At 33.0% G+C, this 26988-nt stretch overlaps 2 protein-coding genes across 6 annotated transcripts; both read right to left on the bottom strand.

Annotated features, from left to right (window-relative positions):
- Positions 1-1206: 1206 nt before the first annotated feature.
- LOC105220892 (uncharacterized) lies at positions 1207-8647 on the bottom strand. Of its 5 annotated transcripts, XM_054228728.1 has the most exons (4): positions 8594-8646; positions 8362-8487; positions 7168-7290; positions 1207-2567 (listed from the first exon to the last, which is right to left on the bottom strand). In XM_054228728.1, the coding sequence occupies exon 4, from the start codon at positions 1847-1849 to the stop codon at positions 1583-1585; it is 267 nt and encodes an 88-aa protein (XP_054084703.1). In that variant the 5' UTR covers positions 1850-2567; positions 7168-7290; positions 8362-8487; positions 8594-8646; the 3' UTR covers positions 1207-1582. The 5 variants fall into 5 exon arrangements, 4 of the variants coding, with proteins under 4 accessions (XP_054084703.1, XP_011195749.1, XP_054084702.1 ...); XM_011197447.3 differs by lacking the exon at positions 7168-7290; XM_054228727.1 differs by having other exon boundaries at positions 8362-8612.
- Positions 8648-11168: 2521 nt separating this feature from the next.
- Positions 11169-26493, bottom strand: LOC105220891 (bromodomain-containing protein DDB_G0280777). The gene is given in 4 exon segments (XM_011197443.3): positions 11169-12481; positions 12683-12805; positions 22865-23184; positions 26352-26493. Coding segments are annotated over 3 exon segments (1308 nt in total). The 5' UTR covers positions 23078-23184; positions 26352-26493; the 3' UTR covers positions 11169-11509.
- Positions 26494-26988: the final 495 nt, after the last annotated feature.

Raw genomic sequence — 26988 nt, forward strand, 5'->3', positions numbered from 1 at the left:
AATGTAATTTTCAAGTTATTTATGGAAACATGGGGATAAATTTTGAGCTACCATATGGTACGAGTGGTTTAATTCGGGTTAATGTTGTCGCCTTTAGAATACTCTTCATTAGATTTATTATACACTTATGCCAGCGGCTCTTCCAATCGTCGAAACACTTGCCAAAGCATTCTCGTATGCTTTTAAAATGACGGCCCTTTAAGCTACTTATTATTTTGGGAAATATGAAACTATAACTGAAAATTTTATCGTACTTCAGGAGCATGTATATCATATAGCATGATCAAAGTGTATTCAACAAAGTGAACTAAGTATTTGACACACCCGCTTTTGACAATAAAATAGTAAACAATACATGTATTTGTTTACATTAACCCGTCTTTTTTAACTTTAACAATATAATATATATTGATAAAATTGTTTGCAATTTGTCAGTTGGAGCACAAAACCTTAGTAAATTGCTTCCATGAGTTGTTTTGCCTAAGCAGAAAGTATTCGGCATTTTCTTTTATTCATTTAAAAAATATTTTTTTTTGGTTTACTTTTGAATTTCGAAATTTGAATTTTTGAATAAATGTATGGGTTAAATCAATGGCAACAAACATGTCACATTCGGGTAAAAAATTGTGATATGTCATATACCTGGTTCACTTTGTTGCATACACTTTGAGCATGATAAAGAAATTTATTGACAATTGAACGCTCCAAACCTGTCACATTTTAAATTTGAAAATTCCTGTTTATTTTTTTAACAAACCTTGTATAAGTCGAATATTACAAATATTTCTATTGAATATAAATATTCTTCCAAGCATTCCACGCAAATAAAAGGTATATAAGATTCACGTATTAGGTCTACAACTTTGCTTCCGTCGTTTTTTACGGTTACAAAAATGTTATTCAAAATATTGACCGTTGCTAGCTACTTTTGACCATCTTTCTGTCCGTGCAAATGTGGAGAATTCGGCTCAAAAAGTGACATTTTCCAAGTTTGGGATGCAAACAGATCTCTACAAATATTTTGTTGGGTTAATGTTAACACAAATGTCCAAGATCGGTATAAAACGATTTAATCGATTTAATCGACCAGTGTTTGACCCTAGAGACATCTATTGGAAAACGGCGGAACCAAAGTTGTAGACCTAATAATTTACATGAAACAACGGTATTTGATATTTAAAAAAAATATTATATTCTTTTATAAATAATTGTCAAAACAATAACATAGAACAAGGTGTGTCTAATGTTAATGCTAAGAAACATATTTATATGATTTTACAATAAAATTTGGTATTAACATTGACATTCGTCTAATATTATACTATATATAATATACATAAGTAAACTGATTATAATTATTTTATTCAAAATTAATCCGACGTAATCAAAAGCCTTGACTTGAGCATGTCGTGACTATAAAAATGTCTTCCGCAAAGCAATTAAATGTCTATAATGTTCCGCTTTGATTTCATATTCAACTTTAGCATTCGCAAAAATTAAAAATGTGTCATTAAAATTACAAATTAAAACTGAATTAATACTAATTTCATATAAATAAACTGAAATAATTTGCTCAAAATGGCTAGCCTAGGAAAAAATCCACAAAAAAGCGATAGACTTTACCAACCGTACTATTACTGTCCGGCTTCAGCAAAGGCTTCGGTTCCATGAAGGTATCGAAATCGCTATAACGCAGTATATACCATTCGGCGACGAAGTAAAACACCAAAGTAATAAGGCCGAACTTGAGGTAAATCTTGAAAATGTCAAATAAATGACCGAACAGAATGCGCAAAGCTTCCATGACGCAAGTGACAGCACGGCCAAGCGCCACCAGCACCATCATCATCAGCGGTGCAATACCACGAAAGTGACAATTGATTGCGGCTCACACTGGGCCAAAATGCGACTTCGAGGTTTCGGCTATTATCGGTTTATGGCTGTGCGCATGTACGAAAATCGTCCGTGTTAACGGTGTTGGTCTGGCGATTTGCTAATTTCTTGGCTTCACGTTGACACACACAACAACAAATGTACGAGTATGTGCAATTGCAACTGGAGAGCACAACAATTACATATCCAATCAATTTATTTATAAACAAGTGTGTGTGTGTGTGTGTGTGCTTGTTTGTTATTTTTAATATGCAAAGTGGTGAAGAAGCAGCAATCTTTTAGGTTTTTTACGATTTTTGCAGAGACGTCGCGTTGCCTGCTCTTGGAGACGGCGCGGAGCGGCTCACTTAAGTGCTTTAATATGTGACAGCTTTGAAATACGTTTAATAATTCGTAAATTCGTTGCGGCTGTATTTTTGTTGACACCGTCTGGTTTCACTCCACACTCACGTGAATTATATAATTATTGCATTTGACTTTTTTCAAGTTTACTTTAATTAAGTTTTAAGTTCAATTGTTTGTGTTTTTTTTTATTTTTGCATTTTTTTCTTCCTTTTGGAAATACATGGGCGTCAGCAGAATATCTTTGGTATTATAACAGTTTATTTGAGATATTTTTTGAGGTTAAATATTATTCAATATCTATTCAATTTTAGTTTCCCAGGTGTGTATATCTGTAAATGAAATAAATAATATTATTGAACGAATATTTCGGATTTATAAAATTTGAAATTCCTAATTTTTGTATATTTATTAAATAAAATAATATTTTTTTTATCAAAATAATCAAATCAGTCGAATTCAAAGCATTTTAAGTTATTGTTATCGTTAAAATATCAAGTTCGTTGCTTAAATCTTTTGATTTTTAATCAATTTTAAGCTGTCTCATTATACAGGATGTAGTAGTGCACCTGAGCAAGGATTATAGTAATATTTCAAATTTAAATTGTTTGAAAGACCTCAAAATGGGACAGACAATTCTGGTATAACGTGACCACTCAAAATGTAACAAACCATGGCCTTAGTTCAAAAGGTCAAACAATTGGATTGCGTGTTTGGCACCTGTAGGTATGTGAATATCATGTTAGACATTCTTTCCACACCAAAGCGAGCTCAGTTCCTCTTCCCACCTTCATAATATATATTTAATCAGTTTAATTGTTATTTTTTCTTAATAGCCTTCTTGTTGGCACAAGCTACGCAGTATTGTGCAATGGACGACGCCAGTTTTTGAAACCTGTAAGAAGCAGCGCTATCCCTGGGTCCTACTGGCCGGTCATCAAGGCAATTTCAAGGCCGATCCCGAACAGAGCTTTCATGTGCTCATGAAGGATGTACTGCGCACATATTTACAGGAATATAAGAGGATGGCTAATGTGTGTGCCGTATGTTTGAAGATCCATAAACATAATTATCTGTCATCGGAATTGAATTTAATTTATGGCATTCATTGATTTAATACAAATTCTTCTTTACGCAGTAAACTTGCTACTGCAGGACTTGCTGAGCGATTTCAAGCAGCCTTGTGTAATGGAAAACAAACGCTAAAAACAAAAAAAAAAATAAATACTGTTGCTCCGGATGCATCCAGTGCAAGGAAACACAAAGCGAAGGGTTTTTGCCATGCTTGGTATGGCGTGAGACAACCATCCAGCTAGTAATTGGAAATACTTTTTAGTGAGGCAATACTTCAAAAAAAAAAAAAAATTTGCGAAAAAATCTCATAGTGATCAAGTAAGAATTAAGGAGAAGACGGACTGCAGAGTTAGGAAGGGGTAAGTAAACAGTACCAAATATATAATATACGTTGGATTGAATTTGCAGTAAGTGTTGTATTGTTACACTATTCTCTATTTTAAGTTTAATGCATCAGGATTTCCCTATCATATGACACCAAGATCATTAAAATTGGTTCAGATTTACTGGAGTTATCAACGAATAGAGCGAAAATGATGCAACCGGAACCGGATATTCAATTCTCACTAACTTAAACCGGATACTAACTAAAATAGGATATAAGAACCGGATATTGATCAAGAGCCGGAAACCACTGATCCGGAAGTGCAAACAAAGTACAAACTTAAACAACTTTATTAAAAGAAACGGAACTCAAGCGAAAAAAGTTAACAGTTAGATGAACGGAAGTTTTTCAAAAGAAGGAAACAGTTATTTTAATTTTCGAAAATGCCGGTTTCCGTCACTTTTGTACCTTAGTGACTCCTTTTTAATTTTCCGGTTGGACTCCACTTCCCGTCCTGTTACTTCCGTTCTTACTTAACATCCGCTTGCTATATACGGTTATTGTTTTCCCCGGTTTAAGTTGATGTCAGTAGAATATTCGGTTCCGGTTGCTTAATTTCCGCCCAGCTCATTTCCTTCTCTCTAGCTACATCCCTTGACCCATATGTACTCGTATATACCCCCACCGAAAGTGTGAAGTCAAGTTCACACAATGTTATTATTAATTTTGTATTTGTCCTCGCGTATATACTACACTATTTAGCCTATCCATGGTGCCTGTTCACAGTTTCAGGGGTCACTTGGATTAAGGTTTTTTTATGGATATCTTTATGCCGAATATATTTGTTATTGCCAGAGATGTCTTATTAAAAATTCAGTAAAGTAAGAAAAAAATAAATAATCAACTAAAGTGCTTTTAAACTTCACCACATACATATGTAATTCACTACTAAAATCTCTTAACAGTTCTCTGACACTTGTATAAACTTCACTTTTAATCCATTCAATATGCATATGTCATATAAGAATACGCAAATATGCTAATTTTTCGTGGAATTTTCATCATTTATTCTTCTGCCTCCTTGAAACTCATGCAATGTCAAAAAAGGTAAATCCATAAAAATTCATTCTCAACACTTTCAAATATATTATTGAACAATTTTATATTTCACGCGAAGAAAATATTTTCAGAAAAAACATAAAGCCACAATATACATATGTATGCATGAGTCTCGGAACCGGTCGAAAATGCCCAGAAATACTTGCAGGTCGCAGCCGTCAAGCCGATTACCTTCAGTTTTGGTACCGGCAAAGCCTGTTGTTGTGCATTAAAGGCAGCTGTTTTGTATTTTTTTCTGCTTCTGCTTCTGCTTATACTTTATAACTTCTTCTGCGAAATGAATTAAGTATGAATAATAAAATTAAAAAATCGAAAACGTTGTTAATTAAGGTCAAAATGTATAAAATCCTTAAGTTTAGTAGAAGTTGATTTTTATAAATTTTTATTTTGATACTAACTGTTAATGCTAGCGCGGCAGATAAATATCTATGAAGTTCAGATTTCAGCAAAATTTATTAGAAACACTTGGGGAAGAGTATCAAAGCACTTCCTTGCAAATGGTATTATGATATTATGTATCTACATATATGTTTATAGATATTTGTACAAGCTAATGGTACAGGGTGTTATTGAACATTGCCGAAGAAATCATTCTTATAAATGCCCTTACAATCATTCTTATAAATGATAAATAGAATGTAATCACCGATTATATAGTGTTTATTACAGGTGCCTTGTCTGCCTGACTACAATCTGACGAGTCATGGGTCATCTTTAGTCTACATACATATTTCTAAGTATATTTTGATCTATTGCAAACGAAATAAAATGTGTAGTGATCTTCCAGCTAATATTGCTCTTCTTGGATTTTAAGATACCTTAAACAGTTGTTCGCTTCAGTACTTTCTAAAATCTTTCAGTTTAGTTGTGTAATTTGGACTCTCGATAAATAAATTTGCATAACACCGCCACAATCGTCTATACTTAACCTAGTCTGAGTTCATTAATTTGGCGTTTGAACTCGCTAACTTGAACGTCTATGCCTTGAGCCTTTACCTTGTTAGTGCAGCCTCAATCTTGACCTCTCTATTAAATGTATCGTTGTTGACCGCTGTGTTAATTGATTTAATGTAATCATTTTTAAATTTAAACGAACTTTTTAAGGTCGTCAGAGATCATATTTATAATCATAATCATAATAAGGTTTAAGAGATCATAAGATCATAGTTTTAAGTTGAGTAGTGTCAAATAATATTAATATGAGAACATATACAGTTCCAAGGTATTTTAAAACACTATTTAGACAAATGTTGCTAAAGAGAGTATTATAGTTTTGTTCACATAACGGTTGTTTGTAACACCCAAAACTAAACGAGTTAGATATAGGGTTATATATACCAAAGTGATCAGGGTGAAGAGTGGAGTTCAAATCCGAATGTCTGTCTGTCCGTCCGTCCGTCTGTGCAAGCTGTACCTTGACTAAAAATTAAGATATCTTGATGAAACTTGGCACACTTATTTCTTGGCACCATAGGAAGGTTGCTTCCGAAAATGAGCAATCGGACCACTGCCACGCCCACAAAATGGCGAAAACCGAAAACACATAAAGTGCCATAACTAAGCCATTAATAAAGCTATGTAAATGAAATGGTATGAAGGATCGCACTATGAAGGGGAAAATTTGGATGTAATTTTTTTGGGGAAGTGGGCGTGGCCCCGCCCCCTACTAAGTTTTTTGTACATATCTCGCAAACCAATAGAGCTATATAAACCAAACTTTCTGCAGTCGTTTTTTTTTAGCCCCTTCCTAATGCAGTCCAAGAATGAAAGAAATCGGATCATAACCACGCCCACCTCCCATACAAAAGTTAGGTTGAAAATTACTAAAAGTGGGTTAACTCAGTAACGAAAAACGTCAGAAACACTAAATTTCACATAAGAAATGGCAGATGGAAGCTGCACTCAAATTTTTTTACAAAATGGAAAATGGGCGTGGCATCGCCCACTTATGGGTCAAAAACCATATCTCAGGAACTACTCGACCGATTTCAATGAAACTTGGTTTGTATTAGTTTCCTTACATGATATGTTGTGAAAATAGGCTAAATCGCTTCACAACCACGCCTACTCCCTACATACCAGAACTTTGAAGACGATCTGAATCGTTTACATTACAATATATAAAGTAAGCACTAGTGAAGATATCGGTGCAGAACTTTGCACAAATACTATGTTAATAGTGTGGCAGCCCCATTCTAAAAATCGCCGAAATCGGACCATAGGTTTTCAAGGCCCCATATATCGAACATGAGTACCTCGGTGCTTCTAACCTAATATTAGGGTTTCCAACTTTCAATGGACTTTATACAATATATATGAGGAATATGTGCGTCAAATTGTGTAGTTTATAATGTTAATTAAGTTAAATAAATAAATTGCGAGAGTAAAAAATGTTCGGTTACACCCTTCCTTACTTGTTTTGGGTTAATGTTGACACAGATGTCCAAGATCGATATAAAACGATTTAATCGATTTAATAGACCAGTGCTTGACCCTGGAGATATCTATTGGAAAACGGCGGAAGCAAAGTTGTAGATCTAAAATTAATCAAAATCAATAAATTACTTCAGTAAACCAAACGGCAAAGGCTTTCATTGCTATAATTTTTCCCTACAGGGAATGTATGCATGCATAATATTACATAATAACTGAAGCAATATTGTTATTTTGTTCGGCATGCGGGCTTTGACTTCACATCTACCTTTTTCTTCATACACAGACACACATATATATAGCTGTGAGTATTTTCGGCTGCTTTTTCGGGTATTATTTGTTTTGCTCAATTTGTTGAGCTTTTGGCTTTTGCCTTTACTGTCGCCATACCCCTGCCCTATAACGGGTTTAATAGTTAACCCAAAAAAATGTGGGTGAACGATGGACTATATACATATATTCATTAAGATACACAAACACACATATGTGCTCACATATCTTCGCTGCAGCCCTCTCTATCTACGCTGCTACATATAGATCATACACATATGTATGTAGATGTGTGTAGGCAGAGTTAGCCGATTACCGCCACTGAATGACTCGTTGCCGTAGTTTTGACACATTAGTGTAACTTATTTGAATTAGTATGATACACATGCGCAGTTGTGCAGTTAACGTGAACGCATTCACTACCGGTTTGTTGAAAGAGCAGCACACATACATATATACACACAATCATATTGGTGGTTTACCAATAGACCCCAATCACGTCGTTAAAATTTGTGTCACTTTTTAGTTAACCGAAGGTGTAGCAACCACCATACGGGCATTATGTATGCGTTCGACTAATTATATGAGGCATAATAAGTTCATTAGCTGGCTGATAAATTATTTTGCGTTATTTTTTTGGGTTAACGCATTTGAAGTTTTTACTGCCGGTGGAGTATGGGCGCTTTGAACGCCCACCCACATTGCTGTTGTAGACTCGTTGCTAAATATTTGTAATTATATTGCAATTTTTTATGTGTATGTATATCGACTACTGACTAAACTACTGGAATTTTCTCACACTCTATGCCATTCATGCACTTACATATATGTATATGTATGTATGTATAACGATAGCCAAGTACACTATATAAGCACATATGCTACACATGCCAGAAGAGACTAACCTTTTTCTATTGTCATATAATATCTTTGTTTACAAAATACAGCTTGAATCACGCACAGCACGTACAACATTGTTGACTTGACACTTATTCAGATATAATCGCATATATAGGTATATAAACATGTATCTAAATATAATTAATTAAAAATAAATATTTTATTTTTGCACAATTTTAGTAATTTTAAATAATATCCAAATATATTTGATAATGTAATTTTTGTTGCTCGTCTTACGTATTAAGCAAGAGTTGCTTCGGCGACTGTTGTTTGGCTTTTCATGGTTTTGACAACTGGAAATTGTTTAAACTGAGCACGTGGCTGAATATTCAAAGAGCGTAAATGAGTTCAATTTTATGTTGTCTAAAAAGCTTACTCAGCAGTTTATAAGAGACTAGCGGTTTCTCTCTGCTTCACTGAGCGTCAATAATAAAGTTGCTCTTTAAACAACAAAGCGCGATCACCTGTTTAAAGCATTCGCAAAAGCTTGTTATAAGAAAGCTTTATCGTTGTCACGACGCCTGAAACTATGCATTCGATTTTTAATAATATTTATAACATTTTTAACGGTGTTTTAAAAGAAGGATAAAGTTTATTTTCTTATTCTAAAGAGTATACAAATTAAAAACTCCCTTTAGCTGGATTTTTAATTTATATTTAAACAAAAGTTATTATTAAATATTTTTAAAAGAGTTGCCACAGTATATTCCAACATTTTTTTTGATAAACGAATATATAATAAGTCCAAACAGTGTTTCCACCATCATTATTTATTTTTACTAAAATATATAATTTTACAAATAATACTCGTACATATAAAGCAACATGGTTATTGAATTCCTTAAAAAAAATAAAAATAGAATAATTATTACAAAACTTCGTCTACGCGAGGTTGCCACTTTTTGAAAATAAATAAATAATTTGAAATATAAGACAATTTTTTAAACGGCTTAATTTGCATATACATGAAATGGAACAGATGCCGCGCACTATCTTATCGATCGTAAGTCGACCTAATCTAGCGAAATTGTGGCAATATCACGCTGTGCAGGCACATACTTTCATACAGCTATAACATGAGTAAAAATTGAGATATCTTAATCATTGAAACACCTGTTCCTTGGCGTCATAAGAAGATTGATATTGTAGATGAGCGAGATCGGACCATTGCCACGCACACAAATTGGCGTTTAGTAGCCATCCCATGTGATGGTCTAAAAAAAATTGTTTATCATAATAATCGAAAACGATAGTAAAGTGATTTGCAGAAATTCGAAGTTGTTTTAAAGATACAACAGTATCTAAGCAGAGCCCAGTTGGCAGCTGGAAGCTTTGAACGGGTTTTTTCCTAAAACCTTGTTTTTCAAGCTTTCCTGCATTGTACATATCTCAAAAACGGCTTGGCCGATTGACTTGAAATTTGTGGGATACATTCGGCACATGTAAACGGATGGAACGCTCTATCATTATTTAAAAATTCCCAAAACTTCGATTGTTATTACAAAAAACTAAAAAAACTCAAAAATCTCAAATTTTTTGTCAAATGTCTACCAAAAGTCCAATTTTTGGTATCAAGTGCATATACCAATATTATATTGCGTTCCATGCATTTAAGTTTACAGATTAATTCGCCGCTAACTTTTTTGTTAAGTTAAGCCAATCAGCCGGAATCGTGGATGAAATGAAGGCCCATTTTTATTGGTCGTAGAAAAAAAATTCTAAAAAATCACTAAAAAACAGGCCGTCACATGTGATGACCCCCTTAACCAAAAACCTAAATGAAATTTGGGACAGAGTATAACACTAGGGAGGTGCTTATATTGAAATAATGTTTTGGGGAAAGCAGGTCCCCTACTAAATTTTTTATATCAACCAAACTTTCTGCAGTCATTTCCCTTAGATACTTCATCATACAACAAAAAATGAAAAAAAAAACGGATTATAACCACGTCCACCTCCGAACACTTAGTCTTTCTTTCCTTACTTTTTAGATTATACTTTAATTAAGAGGTTACATGGGTTTTGTCGCCTATTTTCGAATATTTTTTTTATGTAAAAAAATATTTATTTTTATTTATTTAATTGAACATTTTTTCTGTGTACATGATACATATATAAAAAATAATTTCAGAAATTAAAAAAAAAATTAAAACTCCTCGTCATTTCCGGTGACCCCTCGGAAAAAAGGTTGTCAGCATAACTCCTGACAGGATCATCCAAAATGAAAAAAAAAAAAAATAAGTGTTTTAGGTAAGACCATAAACTCGTGCTTGAACCAAGGAAAGACAAAAAAAAATAAAATTGAGAATTTTGGCAGACATTTTTCAAAAAAAAATAAAAATTTCGGTCAAATTTGCTTGACATTTTTTTTTAATAGTTGCAATTGAAAAAAAAAAATAAATAAAATCCTTTGTTTAAGCACGAGTAAATGGCATCTCGAACGCCTGTGCAAAATTTCATCAAGTTTGAGTAGTTTTTGAGAAAATTTGACAACCGACTTTGAAAACACGGTTCCGAGAAAAATGCGTTTAAAGTTTTGAGCAACAATAATACCTGACTTGAAGCGCACACCTTACAAACGCTGTGTGTTGTTCGATAATATTCGGATCGACTTGAAAATTTTGGACAATATTTTTGAGATGTTGTAAAAATTAATAAGCCAGAAAACAAAACATAGATTTTTTAAACCCCATATATGAATTAAGTCAAAACCAATTTTTTTATAAAAAACATTTTTATTTCCAACACATTATTTATAAACAATGAATTTGAAAATAATTATTCAACACATATAAAAAACAATTATAAACAAAATTTTACAACTTATAACTAGGAAATCGAGTTTATCAATTATACATGAAAACAATCAGAGAAAAATCAAAAAAAATTAAAAACAATAAAGAAAAGAAAATATGAATTTCGTATGACAAACCCAAAAAGATAACTTAACAGCTAAGACAACCCGGGTAAATAGAAAACAAAGCTAATCGAGGACACTGCGAGCTTGAAGGGTCTCAACAGCTAAAGGGTCAATTGCTACCAATACGCCGGTAAACGCTAGCACCAACGCCATCATTACAACTCGGCTCAAGATCATCAAGTTCATCATTGAACTAACTGCAGTTAACGATTGCATAGACACATTTATTCGACTTATTCGATGGCCTCGATTATTTCATACTCATCATCCAGCGAGTGGTCATAGTCAATGTTGTATTTGTTTTTGATTTTACTCTTGTAGTCTTTAAGTTCATCATTATCCAGATTATTGGCATTGCTCGATGTGCCTTTATTTCTGCTATGCTTACTCTGTGAGTTATTGTTGTGGTTGTGATTATTGCTATTGTTGCTGTTGTGATTTCGACTATTCAAGTTGCGATCATTGGAACCGCCAATTTGATTTGATATACTATAGCCAATGTTGTTCTTATTCTTATTGCTGTTGCTACTACTACTACTACTACTACTATTGCTCTTATATTGATAATTATGGTTGTTGTTGTTGTTGTTGTTATTGTTGCTATATTTATTACCGCCAACCGCGTAAGTATTTCCATTATTCTGTGAGTATTTGATGTTGCCTCTAAAACTACTTTTTGGTAAATTATGAGTGGTCAGCAAAGAATTCTGCTGTGAATGCTGTTGTTGTTGTGATTGTGGTTGTTTATTGTAGCGCATTTGTTTTCGGCCATATTCTGTTATGGTTAGCTCACTCAAGCCATTAATTTCACGAGCATCATAATAGGCATCTTCCATTTGAAATTCTTTAGATTTTCTTTGTTTTTGTTGTTGCAGTTGTTGTTGTACATGCTGCAGCTGCTGCTGTTGCTGTTGTTGTTGCTGTCGATTCGCTTGCTGCTGCTGTATTTGATTTTGATAATTCTGTTTTGGTTGGCTCAATAAACTGGTTTGATTTATAGCTTGAATGGCCTTATATCAGAGGTTCTGTTCGGGATTTGCTTCGGTGGTACGGTACAATTCATCGTTGTTTTTGTACAATTGTTCGGCCACTGGGCAATTGACATTCGTCCACCAATCACATACGCGTACGGCTTGATTGAAAACGGTACCGTTGGGGCAGATGAATGAATATTGATGACCCGAGTGCAGGCACCAATGCCAGACCTAAATGATTGAATGCAAGTAAAATAAAGAATTATTAGACTACTTGCGAATAAATAAACCGTTGGCATTTACTTGTAGACATAAAGTATGCAATTCAAATAATTTTAGCAATATAAATCGGAAATTTCAGTTTAGGCTTCCACTGGGTAAAATTTTCCCTCGAGATACATGTAAGTATTCTAAAGATCTAAGTATATTTACCTGACAACGCGTCTCCGTATCAGCATAGTAACCAGGCAGTCGATTTCTGCATTTGAATGAGAGTCCTTTTGGCACCGACTCATAGGCTGGATAATCTACGCCTGCGGTGTAACCATCAACTTGCTGTGAAAAGAAAGAGTAGGTTGGGTTAGTCTGGTAGACTGTGACAAGAAAATTCCAATTAAAATGAAAATTAAAATTTTACAAAAAAAACTTAAAATTACGTAACTTTTTTAATTTTTATTATGCCCGCATATGGTGATGTACACTCATGTGCAAAGTGTGGCCATAATATAAAATTGCTCAACATCGTTGAAAACGACCTTCAAAAGACAATTTTTTTGTTTCATAAAGTTCATTTACAAATTTTTGCACATATACAACAACACAACAACAACAGCAGCCTAAAATAAGTGTGTATACATACATATGCTTATCTGCATATTCACAAGTACAATAGAACACTTCCAGCGTGATGGATCTGTTGGCGCTTATTTTCAACTTTGCATGACAAAAAGTGGCCAACAATAAAAACAACTTGCTTTATGCCATACAATAACAATATCAAAGCAAAAATAAGCAAATATTTGTGTGTACATAGCCTCATACATATATGTTTATATACAGTGGAACTTCTCTAACTCGAATCACCATAATCCACAAAAAAACTTCGAGTTATAGAATTTTTATTAAAATATACTAATTTTCAAAAAGCTGGAAAATATTGACTCATACACTCTTTTATTTTTTTTACTTCGCAAAAAGTTTTATTTAAATACATACAATAAATCATGTAATCTGTAATTTTGATTGTTGCACTTTGCTATCGTTTGGCTCTTGACGTCTGTATCTCATGCCTTTGTTATACGATTTATGAAAACTATAAGTGTACCAATATAGGAACTACTTTAAATTTGTTCCTTCATAGTAAAATTTTCAATTTTGTATTATGACCTGGTCGAAAAGTTTGATTTATTGAAGAAAATTTGTATGAAATTTGACTTCTATTGCCCATTCAAGAGGTCGAGTTATGGATATCTTCGAGTTATAGAAGTTTGAGTTATGGAAGGAAATTTCTATAAAATTTGGCTTCTTAACGCTATTGCTAATTCAAAAGTTCGAGTTATGGAAGTTCCACTGTATATATATATATAAATATACATGTATGCATCTAGGCCTAACACACGTATACATTTAGTCAGGTTGGTACTGTTAATTAGAATTTCAAATTTGATGCGAAGAACAAAAGAAAAAAGATTAATGTATGTATGCATATTAGGGTGGGTCAATTTGTATGGAGCAAAAAAAATGCACCAAGCGGTTATCAAAATCGTAAACTACGATGAATTCTAAGAAAAACCATGGGTCTAAAACCATGGGTCTAAAATCGAAATGGAGCTTCCGGTTTTTAACGAGAAACTTTTCATTTTTTTTTTATAAGTTACCTATCCACCCATAAAAATTAAAATAATAATAAATAAAATTTCAAACTTTAATAGCTTTAATCTTCCGTGAAATCGTATTGCAGTTAACAATTTCATTTTATATCTATATATAAAGCAAAAACTTAACTGTTAAGGGCCAAACAAAATACAAATATATACTTCTAAAGTTCACAATTAATTAGTTTTAAGGTCTTGTTTGCTGTCCATCCTAGATGTTGCGTTTCGACTTGCAACCGTGACTGCCATAACACCATCACGATTTTTTTCTGTATTTCGACGTGAAACGCTAGTCAGCAGTTGCACAAACCGCTCGGTTCCTTGAATATGTGGAGTAATTTGTGGATCCGGAAGTGGAGGATTGTCAAATTCTATGTATTCGAGCAAATGGTCATAAGGTATGTTTGCAGTGAAGGGCGGCTCCGACAAAATGCTATTGCTATCTAAGTTTATCATCTCAACATAATCGGTGCAGTCAAAATTTATAGTTGGTTTTTTGTAAGCTCTTAATTTTGTTGGGTCGTAAAGTTTTTCACGATAGTACAAAATTTTTTTTGTAGCCCTCTGGCGCACTTCCTTTCTGGCATCAAAAAGCATTGTTAGTAGAACATTTTCAGAATGTGCAAAAAAAAAAAACCAAACCGTGTGTACCAATTTTACACGAAATCGATAAATTAGTTCCAGAGATTTACATATTTTACATATGCACTCAAAAGTGGGCGGTGACATGTAAAAATTTTCATATAGTCGGATTTCTGGCTGCAATACAACATCGAATACCAAACTCAAGATGTTTCCCTTCAACCCTTTCCCTTTTTAAAATTTCTGATCTTTAGTGTTTTCAAAAATTACCGTTATATGGCAGGTGGGCGTGGTTTTTGTCCGCTTTTGATAATTTAATTTTCCAAATATCGCTTACATGGGCATAATGTAATACATATACAGTATTTGAAAAAAATCGGTGAGATGGTTCCAGAGATATACATATGAACTCATAAGTGGGGTTCTGCTTAAATACAACATCACATACCAAATTTGAGCAAATTAGCTTCGATATCTACAAAACAAGCAAACAATCGAGAGTGGAATAGGAATTGGATGTTTTTTTTTACAAAATACAAAATACGAAAGTTTCTCGTTAAAAACTGGAAGCTCGATTTTCATTTTAGATCCATGGTTTCTTGGGCAAATTTTCTTAGAATTCATCGTAGTTTACGATTTTGATAACCGCTTTGTCAAGAAAAAAATTGACCCACCCTAATGCATATATACATATATCTATACATATATGCAATTGAATTTTGGTAAATGAGCGTAAAATCGAAATATATCCAGACAAATAAGTTAAGTGAGTCAACACTAGTGGCGAACTAGTGCATTTTGGACCAGTCTTCTTCATTTCTTCACGATATTTGTTTTATGTCATATTGGGGCCTTGCGATGTTAATATTAAGTTTAAAAAACGATTTTAATTTTAATTTTTTTTTGTGTTCGGTTATTTATCGTTTTTTGCCGGCAAGTAACCCTGAGATAGTGACCGACCGATATTTTGATGAACAGTGTTTTTTTGTTAGACGTGTGGTTTTCAATAAGGCACTATTTTCTTAGAATTGATCTTTTTGACAGCTGTTACTTGATTTGTACTCAGTTTCGTTTGCCAATTCATAATGAACAGATATACTTCGGTACAACGTTCGTTGCTGCCATATGCCCCTATTGCTGCAAAAAGTGGTCAAAAATTGGGCTATGGTCTTGGTCTGACTTTATTCGATCCAGCCTCCGCGAACAATTGCCCGAGACCATTTTGAAAGTATAATGGCAAACCCTTACCTTACCGTTAAATTATATCTGTTTTATTTCTTTTTGAAAACCATGTGTCTAACAAGTAAGGAAAGGCTACGTTCATTTTTTACTCTCGCAATTCATTGATATTGTTTTTTAAGATAACCCACAATTCAACCCATAGATTCGGCATAAAGTCCAATAGAATAACGAAAATCAGCATATATCGTGTATGAGGGCTGAGGTAATTCTTGAACCATTTTCACTCATTTTCACCATGGAGGTACACTACATCCTAGACTTTATGCTCACTTAATTTTGCTGAGATATCTCACATATTAACCGATATATACGGTATAAAGCCCACCGGAAGTTTGATAATCCGAATGTGAGGTATATGGGAGCTAGGGAAAGTTATGAGCCGATTTTAACCTTTTTTGGTACAGGGACACATTATTAGAAGAAAAATCTTCCTTCTGAATTAGATTAAAATATCTGAGAGATTTGCCGATATTTTCGGTAGGCACTGAGGTGCACGGACGGACAGACAGACCTCCGGATTTCAACTTGTCTCGTCATCCTGATCATTTTGATATAATTTAACCTATATCGTTTAGTTTTATGACTTACAAACAACCGTCATGTGAACAAAACTATACTCTCTTAGTAACTTTGTTGCGAGAGTTTAAAAAACATCCATTATAATCAATTAACAGTTCTCAAATTAATGTTGTCTTCGATACACCAAACTGTGAATGAAGTGATAAAATGGTCGAACTAATGACGTAATAAATTTAAACCGGATAAATTGAATCTATTTATAGTGGCTTTATATAGAAATATAAATGAAAGAACTTATACCACTTTGATGAGGTATAAACAGTCTCTCTTCTTTAATTGTAAAATTTCTTTATTGCTTTCGAAAGTCAATTTATTAAAAAAGAGCAGATCTCAAAGATAGCAAGCAACAAAGTGGCGAATCAAACACGAATTATATCTACTATATTTATGGGTTAAAGTTACAAGCCAAGTATTTCGTCGTTTTGAACTAGTCGTTCCACATCTCACACATTTACTACATGAGTTACTCCATAGAATTCGTAATACCCAAACTATGCAACTAGGGCCGGCCGTCAATCACATGTGTATGAAACCATGAAAAGCAAACAATTAGAAGTGACAACAAAACGCAAACAATTTCAATGTATGTATGTACTTGGATGTCATTCATACTAAGTGTACAAAAGGCTTTCGAAATGGTATTGCAGGTGTGTGGGCTTGCATAAATTCTTTAATTTACGAATAATAAATGTGTTTGTTTGGCAGAGTATTTATCAGAAAGTTATTTAAGAAAAAATTAAAAAAAAATTTTGCGTTGAAAAAAAAAATTGTTGAGATCTAGCAAGCTGAACTGAAGAAATATATAAATTTTCGTGTGACTATATATTACTGTTCGTAGTAAGTTCAAAAAATACTGAATCCCGAGTCTGTATCCGATGGATAATTGTCATAATTTTTGACTAATTTGTACGAAAGGATGGCATGTTTTTGATATGGGCGTTCTTTATATACATATATCAATCAGAGCCCTAGCCTCAATGAAATATTCTCCGATGACTACTGTCCACAAACCACTAAAATATAAATTATTATTATTTTTTTAATTTATATTCAATATTAAACTATAATTAATGATCTTCGAAAACACCTTAGATACAAATATTATACTATAAATGGAGTATATATAGTACTTGAGGTAATAAATTTCATTAAAGTTGTAAATGAAACGAATTACAGTTAATTATATGCAATTGCCGCACTCTACGTGTATGTAATTTCACAGTCTGGCACAACGAAATTGCATCAAGGCTAATTGAGTAATGAATTGAAGAGACGGTGTGTAAGTACTTTACTGGATAGCAAAGTGCTGCAACAACAACCACAACAGTGATGTTACGCCCCTTTCGACCACTCAACGCATTCAATGTTGCAAGTGCAACGACAATGTGGACAGCGCAACAAAAACAAAAACAAAGCAAAACACCCCCACCCACCTACTGACGCAGACAAACAGCAAAGCAGAAGACCGACTTGAAAGCCATAACAACATGCTATTGTATGAAAAGTATTAGCAAATAGCTTGGCTTGCAACATTTCAAAATCACTTGCATCTTCTCTGCTGCTCTTAGGTTGCACTATTGCACGAATGCAACTTATTTCCCTTTGTAATTGTTGCCGTTGCCGTTGCCGTTGTTGCTGCTGCTGCTGCTGCTGGTGTGATTGTTGTTGACGCTTTTTATTCCAAGATTTTTTCTTCTCCTTCGCTGCTTGTGAGTGATTTCTTCAGTTTCTTCGTGATGTTGCGGTTACTTTACGGTTATTTTTTCTTTTTTGTAATTTTCTTTAATACGTTTTTAGTGTCTTTTTGTTTACTCTTGTTATTGTTGTTGTTGTTTATATTCATTAATGCTATTAGTGTTGCAGTTGCAGCAGTGATGGTCGCAACTATGCGTGGGAGTTCAGCAGGCGATGATTATCACTCAAACCAAAGACAAAAGAGACAAATTTGTGCAATCACTTTGACATGTGTACACATGCGAGAGTGTGGCCTATGCGCAAGCATGTGAAAAAAATTCGAAGACCTGGTAGTAAAATGCATTTGTCATGCATGTGGTGTGTTTGAAGGGGATTGTAGACGGTACTTAGTCGATATTTTCGATTCAAAAATTTCCATAAAAAAATTTATTTTTTTAGTCTAACATTTGGAATTATGCTTAAAATCGCCTTTTTGTCTCGAAAAACTCTAGAACCATCACCTTTCATGGTGACCCCCCTAAAACAGCTGATACCGAAGATTTAATAAAATCTGGAAGAGAGAAATTCGGATAATTTTTTCGAAATTTCTACAATTTTTTTCAAAATTAAGCCTTTCCTGATGGCTCCAGACTGGCCTAACCCCTTAAGACAAATTATAATTTCCACAACTAATTATAGTTACTTTGAAACCACTTCAATAACTACTCTGCCAACTAATTAAATTGTTTGTCGCCGCAAATATCTTTCAACCAATACCAACGAAGCTGTTTAGGCACACCAAACAAAGGCGGTCTAACTATGTTTACCGTATTAAGTTATCAATGTTGACAGTTTTGGCGTAATTGTTGCATTCAGACATTTTCCCAGACGAAAAACACACATGGAACAACAAATGTTTCTACATATTAACACCATGTATGAGCTAATTTCAGGCAAACGTAAGCAAAAGAGTTTGCTTGAAAGGGAATGTGGTTACATTTTTCGTAGTTTCATCAATTTCTTGTGGAGTTTGTGTGCTTTTTCTCTTAAGGTTGCTTAGTAAATATAGTAATATTGTAATTAATAATAATATAAAGATTTTGACAGGCGAGACTAAATGGGTTGAATAAGTGTCTGGACAAGATATAAAATTAACGAAATACTGTAGTTTGGTAATAGTAGTCACAATTAGGTTATGTTAAGGGTATAATCCTCAAGAAGTATTCCGCATAGAAAGCTATGAGTATCTGTCCTGCTTGATGCCAAGAACCCTTAAATCCGGATTCTATCCGTCCGTCTGTCCGTCTGCCCGTGCAAGCGATAACTTGAGTAAAAATTAAAATCGGCCCACTGCCACGCCAACAAAATGGCGGAAACCGAAAACCTATACAGTGTCATAACTAAGCCATAAATAATATTATGAAAATAAAATTTGGAACATAGGATCGCATTAGGGAGGGGCACATTTGGATGTAATTGTTTTTGAAAACTGTGCGTGACCCCGCCCCCAAATAGGTTTTTTGTATATAAATCGCAAACCAATAGAGCTATATAAACCAAACTTTCTGCAGTCGTTTATTTTAGCCATTTTCTTATACAGTCCAAAAATGAAAGAAATCGGATAATAACCACGTCCACCTCCCATACGAAAGTTAGGTTGAAAACAAGTAAGGAAGGGCTAAGTTCGGGTGTAACCGAACATTTTATACTCTCGCAATTTATTTATTTAACTTTATTTATATTATATAATACACAATTTGACCCACATATTCGTCATATATATTGTATAAAGTCTATTGAAAGTTGGAAACCCTAATATTAGGTTAGAAGCACCGAGGTCCTCGTGTTCGATATATGGGGCCTTAAAAACCTATGGTCCGATTTCGGCGATTTTTAGAATGGGGTTTACATAGCTCTATTGGTTTGCAAGATATGTACAAAAAACTTGGTAGGGGGCGGGGCCACGCCCACTTCTCCAAAAAAATTACATCCAAATATGCCCCTTCATAGTGCGATCCTTCATACCAAATTTTATTTCCATACATTTATTTATGGCTTAGTTATGACACTTTATGTGTTTTCGGTTTTCGCCATTTTGTGGGCGTGGCAGTGGTCCGATTTTGCTCATTTTCGAAAGCAACCTTCCTATGAAGAAATAAGTGTGCCAAGTTTCATCAAGATATCTTAATTTTTACTCAAGTTACAGCTTGCACAGACGGACGAACGGACGGACGGACGGACGGACAGACAGACATTCGGATTTGAACTCCACTCTTCACCCTGATCACTTTGGTATATATAACCCTATATCTAACTCGTTTAGTTTTGAGTGCTACAAACAACCGTTATGTGAACAAAACTATAATACTCTCTTCAGCAACTTTTGTTGCGAGAGTATAAAAAATACTAAAAGTGGGTTAACTCACTAACGAAAAACGTCAGATACACTAAATTTTACAGAAGAAATAGCAGAAGGAAGCTTGACTCAGATTTTTTTACAAATTTATATCTCAGGAACTACTCGACTGATTTCAATGAAAATCGGTATATAATATTTTCTTGGCACCCTGACAACACGGTTAAAAAATGAGCAAAATCGGTTCACAACCACCATCCATCTGAAACCCTCATTTTATAATATATACATTAGGAACCAATGAAGATAGATAAAACTTTACACAAATACTGTATACGATCTGTGGCATCACTTGTGAAAAAATTGTCGACAACGGACTATAACTTTTCAAGGCCCCAAATATCGAACATGTTGAACTCAGGGCCTAAGGGTAAATTTTAACCGAAAATATGGGTAAATCTCTCAGATAATTTAATGTAATTCAGAGGGAATTATTTTCTTGCAATAGTGTGTCTCTGTTCCAAAAATTATTAAAATCGGGTCATAACATCTCCTAGCTCCCATATACCTAATTATAGGTTTTTCAAAAATTTATTGGGCTTTTTTCCACATATATGTATTGGTTAATATGTGATATATCTTAGCAAAATTAAGTGAGCGTATAGTATTGGATATAGTGTACCTTGCTGGTGAAATTGAATGAAATCGGTTCAGAAATTACCTCAGCCCTCATATCTATATATGACGATTTTCGTTTTCTATTAAACTTTATGCCGAATTTATGGGTAAATTTGTGCGATATCTTAATAAAATTTCTTCAATAAATTGCGAGAGTATAAAATGTTCGGTTACACCCGAACTTAGCCTTTCTTTACTTGTTTTCTTATAGGTTAAGATCATTAAGTATAACATCTACTTTGAGAAAAGTTAAGCAAATATAAGGCACTTTCAGGTAAGGTTTCCACTATACATGAAAGATAATGTGGAACTGTTGCCAAAAAAAGACTCTGACATGGAAACGAAGAAACTCAACAAATGGATCGTCTGCGTACATATTTATACTCGTATATGATCCATAAGATTTGGTTGAAGTATGACAAGATAAGGATAAATAATATATAAAATATATTAATGAAAATTATACACAGACCTCAAATCGAATTAACAACTGGTTGTGCCTTTCAAGACAGATCATTCTACAACAAACACGAACCCTATAGAGGTCTTTCCTATATCAGTAATATGATCTATCTAATCAATGAACCAACGAAGTTATTTGAAGTGTTTACAAGACTGTTTAGAAATATTTTATGTGGATACATCGAAAAATATCTTCTCGTGCCAAACTTTAGTTTAAATTTTAACAATTTTAATAATTACAAAGTAAATTTTTATCGTTAAGGATTTATGAGTACTTGCAACATAAATTGTTCCCTTTCATAAAAATTATCTTGGGCTTCAAACCGCTAACCGATAAATCAGTTATCGAATCGACGTCAAGTGTCAAATTGCATAAGTTATTATTAAATGAAAACAAAATTGTTAAATAATCTATTGAATGGCCTTCATCAAAACGCCAAACAACCTAACAATACAACAACAACAATAAAAGCATACTGCAAAAAAGTCACAATACAAGTGCTCATCATTTCATACTCGTATGAAACTCATACTCAACTCAGTTGTTATTTTCATAGTTTTCATAGCGAAGGAAATGATCGGAACACAATGGAATTAAATTGAAATCGTGAATGTTGGACGCTCATTCGATCAATTGCGCTAAATTGGAGCTGCACGGATGAATAAAAGAGTGAATCTTTGCAATCAAATTGAAGAGGTGATTGGCAAACCAAAAAAAAACAGGCGCACAACAGACACAGATTGGTGGAGTAAGCTGACACACACAAGCCATATCTATTTATGTACTATATATGTATGTATGTGAGTATTACAAAGGGATCGCATCAACGATCGGCGATGCTGTTGATTGTATTAGGTGAATGAAGATATACCACATATATTTGTAGTTGTGCTTGTGCATGGTGATTGTGATTGTGATGTGCTGATCTGTTGCACTGACGTTGCGATGGATGCGCAAACTTACTTTCACACGAATGCAAGCCACACGAAGCAGCAACAACAAAAAACGAAGTGTGGGTTGACGAGGGCAGTTGCGATTTAATAATCAACATCAGTATGTATGTATGTATGTATGTATGTACGGATATTAGTTGGTGTATGCAGCACCTATTCACACAGTTATATGTATATATGTACGTTTGTATGATTTGTTCGAAATACACTTACCCCACTGACACAAATCGCAGTACAAAGTAATCCGAAAATAATAACAACCATTGAAATTGCAACGGTTTGCTGCTGAAACGGTGTTGTTCCCAAATGAAGATGCAGCCGATGTGAATTGTACGATTTTTGTTGTTGTTGTTGTTCTTCATCTTGTTTACATTGCGGTTTTTGAGTCATCTTCGCTGCTGCTGTTGATTTTGTTTTTATAGCCATTGGTAGTTGGTCTGTGGTATCATTTATGTGTGTTTGTCTGTATGTATATATCCCAGTTGCGGAGCGTGGAGCGTATACGTAATTTATTTTGTATGATATGCACTTATCTACAACGACCAGAACAAGGAAAATTTGTAAAAAATAACAGAGCAGGATGAAAAAAACATGTTATTTATGCATGCAAATAGCATATGTATTACAATATGAGTTCATTAAATTTTTAGAGAAGCGCGAATCTTCGTAAATAGAATAGTTAGGGATTGATATAAGGATTAGCAAATTTTAAAATCTATTTTTTTAATATAAAACTAATTTGTTAATTTTTAATTAGCTTATATATAAATAATTACAGTTAATAAACTAAATATTTTATTTATTATAATTAAGTTAAATTTTGTTTAGAACAAATTAAATTTAATATGTCATGAATTGCAATAATTTAATATATACCTAAGAATAACACAAAATCTATTCATATTTAAAATAATCTAAAATTATGTTAATTAAAGAAAATAATTTCATTTTGTTAAAAAAAATCGTTCAAATTGTTTAATATAATTTTTTTATATAACACCGGTCAACAAATAAATATTTTTGAAGACATTGAAAAACACTTAAATATTAATCTTTAGTTCTTTAAGTTTGCTTTGGGCTGATGCTTACATCTATAAGTATATTTTAATTTATTTCATAAATCAAAGATGGCAACACTTTCATTAACCCGAAAGTAAACAGTATTATTATTTGTAAGAGACACAGTAGTGAATGTTAACCTGTTTATTATAGCTGTAACAACAATATTAGTGTATTACTCAGTTAAAAAATGGCATCAAGTCAGTGCAAAAATTACGTTGATTCATTCTGTTTTATTTGCGGTGAATTTATTAAACTTAGAAGTAAAAAATTTGCTTTATCAACAAATTTGAAACTTTGCGAAGCCTATGAAGCCTATTTTAACCTAAAAGTCAGTAATCAAAATAATCTATAGTGAAATTGTAAATATAAAAATCAGTAATTTCTGCTTAAAAATCGAGAAATTGCTCTAATTTCTACGAAAGCAAACTTTAACCGGAAAAAAAATAATTCCTTATTTTTGTCATAGGAGAAACTAAAATTTAACATGTAGATGTCAGATCCAAAAATCGTGTTGACCGGTGTAATATATATCTTATTTCTAATAGTATAGAAAATAAAGAACTTAATCGGTAGTAACACCTCAGTGTCATATTGACCGGAAAGTTTAATGATTTGTTTATGGTTTTTTATTCTATAGAGGAACTGGTTATACTATAGTACGAGTATAGTTTTTCTCTGTTAGAATTTTAATTTCCATAAGATATATTGTATATTGACTGAAAAGGTGTAATACGCTAATAGCACTAACAAAAATCTTTATATATTTGAACTAGAGAACTAGAGGATTTGTATAAATTGAATATTGAAAAGAATATCTCGTACAAAAGCACACTAAATAGCCAATTTTAATTTGATAGTACTTTTTTATTAAATGGTAGGCCTTACTGGCTCGAAAGTTGGATATTTTCGTAGTTTATTTTGCATATTTTACTAAACTGGTCTATTGAAATCGAAAAATAATTTATGTCATGGGGACCGACGCCACTGTTCGTGTCTAATACCCTTGTCGGCTTTAAGTTAATATTTCAATAAGATTTACATATTGTTTTACCCCTAATATTATACCACCTATTTTCTAGGAAAATATTGTAAAGAGTTTAATCATTTATTTTTTTTTGAAACATTAGAATAAATGCATGATAGTTCAAATGAATTTATTTATAGAAAAGGAATGAATTTAATAACTAATATAAAAAAAGCAATTTTTAAGAACTTTTTCAATAGATGGTAACCCTATTGCTAAGTATATTTAAATACTCCAATAGATCTTTTCTGAAATCATTTCTCTCATTTGAAACATATTTTGTCAAATTTTTGCTCAGGTTTTTCGTTGAGATGACAGTTTTATTTAAAATACAGTTGAACTTTCATAACTCGAACTTCTATAACTCGAAGTTCTCCATAACTCAAACGCTTGAATGGGTAATAGAAATCTAATTTCACACAAATTGCCTTCCTCAACTCGGAAGTCTCTCTAGAACGTAGTGTTTTTCTGGATTATGGTCATTCGAGTTAGTAAAGTTCAACTGTAACTTTAATTTAATGATTTCTAGTTTTACCAAAAATTTTTCTATTGATTATAATTTTGAAGTATTTATCACTATTTCGACAGTTGGTAACTCTATCTCCAAAATATGTTTAAGTTATAGAAGCCAATTTTCTTTTCTGAACGCTTTTGAAAAATTTCACTTTTTTCGTATGATGGCAGCTCTATTTCCAACAAGATTTTCGGAATACTTAAACGTTAGAATCGTATACTTGTGTTTCTCTTTTCTTTTGATCGCAAAAGGCGTGAAGATCCACATATGTACATATGTACAGCCTTGGCCAAAAGTATTAGGCACCCCATTAAAATACAAGTATTCTCAAATGTGGCCATCAAAGTTACCACTTCTTTTTGTAAATGTCTTACATGGGTGTTTAACTGTTGATTAAACGAATAAATTTTGTAATATTAAAAGTATTAAAAAAAAAATTAAGCTAAAACTAAAAATTGTCATTTTTAAGAAATTTATAAAATATTTTATAATATTTTTTTTTAATTTTTACTTTTTTTTAATGTTATTATCACTAATTCATTGTATTTTCACTGTTTTACTAATAAAACTTCATTATTTCACTTGTTAAAACAAAAACTTCAGTAATTAGTGGGGTGCCTAATACTTTTGGCCAAGGCTGTATATCCCTTCTTACAAGTGACGGCCGATAGCCGATAGAACAAACATACATTTATTCTTATGTAGAAAATATTAATGTTCTTATCACATTTATCTAATTTCTAAATCCACACCAAATAAAAAAATAATTTTTTATCTAATTAAACATATTTAATTTAATTTAAATTTATTTTATAATTTCTAGATCAGCAAAATGTATATAAAACTGAAATTTTTCTTTTTTTTGTATTAGTAGAATCAAAATTTTAAACACTGTTTGTCTGTTCTTAGTCATATATCGTTCAATTATTTCATTTCATTTCATTTATTTTAAAGTATTTTTTTTTATTTCGCACAGTTTTGTCTTTTTTTATAAAAAAAAATTATTTATAAATAAATCATATTTTTTTATAAAGCTTATTTAGAATATTTTTTTCATTCTTAAATTCACTGAAATTAAAATATAATTTATTTTTACGCACTTTCCAATTAACACGCCTACACTTGATATTAACGCGACTATGCCAAAAGGGGGAAGAATATATGAATGCGCGCTTACACGTGCGACTCAGCCGCTAGTCGAGATGCGAAAGTTAAAAAAGTCGTGCAAACAATTTTATTTTATACCTCGCAAAGTGTTCGAGCATTGGCGCGCCAAAGCGGCATAGCGCCACAGCGTACAACACCGAAGCGATGCGCTTTGAGCGATGAGTGCGCAAAATTCAAAAGGCATCATCATCATCATCCCCAACAACAGCAGCAGCAACAATAAGCACAAAAACACAGTAACAGAGTAGCAGCTGAAGCGCAACTAACAAGAGCCACAAAAGCAGAAGCTGCAAAATCAAAATCAAATTCAAATTCAAATATAATAAAAAACACACACACAACCACACAAACAAAACGCAAATCATTCAAAGCCAACTAAATACAAACACGCTTGAAGAAGCATTTGCTAAAATCCGCTTTGCGCGGTGGCCGCCGCTGCGAATATCTCAACAGAGTAAAGCAAATAGCAAAGTAAACATATGAAAAGTCGAGAGCAATAACAAAAACATATGCAACTCATTTGAAATTGGCTCAGAATCCGCAATAGCTGCGCTCACTCACGTGGGACCT

The sequence above is a fragment of the Zeugodacus cucurbitae genome, chromosome 4, assembly GCF_028554725.1.
Source record: "Zeugodacus cucurbitae isolate PBARC_wt_2022May chromosome 4, idZeuCucr1.2, whole genome shotgun sequence".
Lineage (NCBI taxonomy): Eukaryota > Metazoa > Arthropoda > Insecta > Diptera > Tephritidae > Zeugodacus > Zeugodacus cucurbitae.

What these genes read in the sequence shown, in the direction of transcription:
- LOC105220892 (XM_029045959.2), bottom strand. Translation starts at nt 1,849, where the DNA reads ATGATGATGGTGCTGGTGGCGCTTGGCCGTGCTGTCACTTGCGTCATG.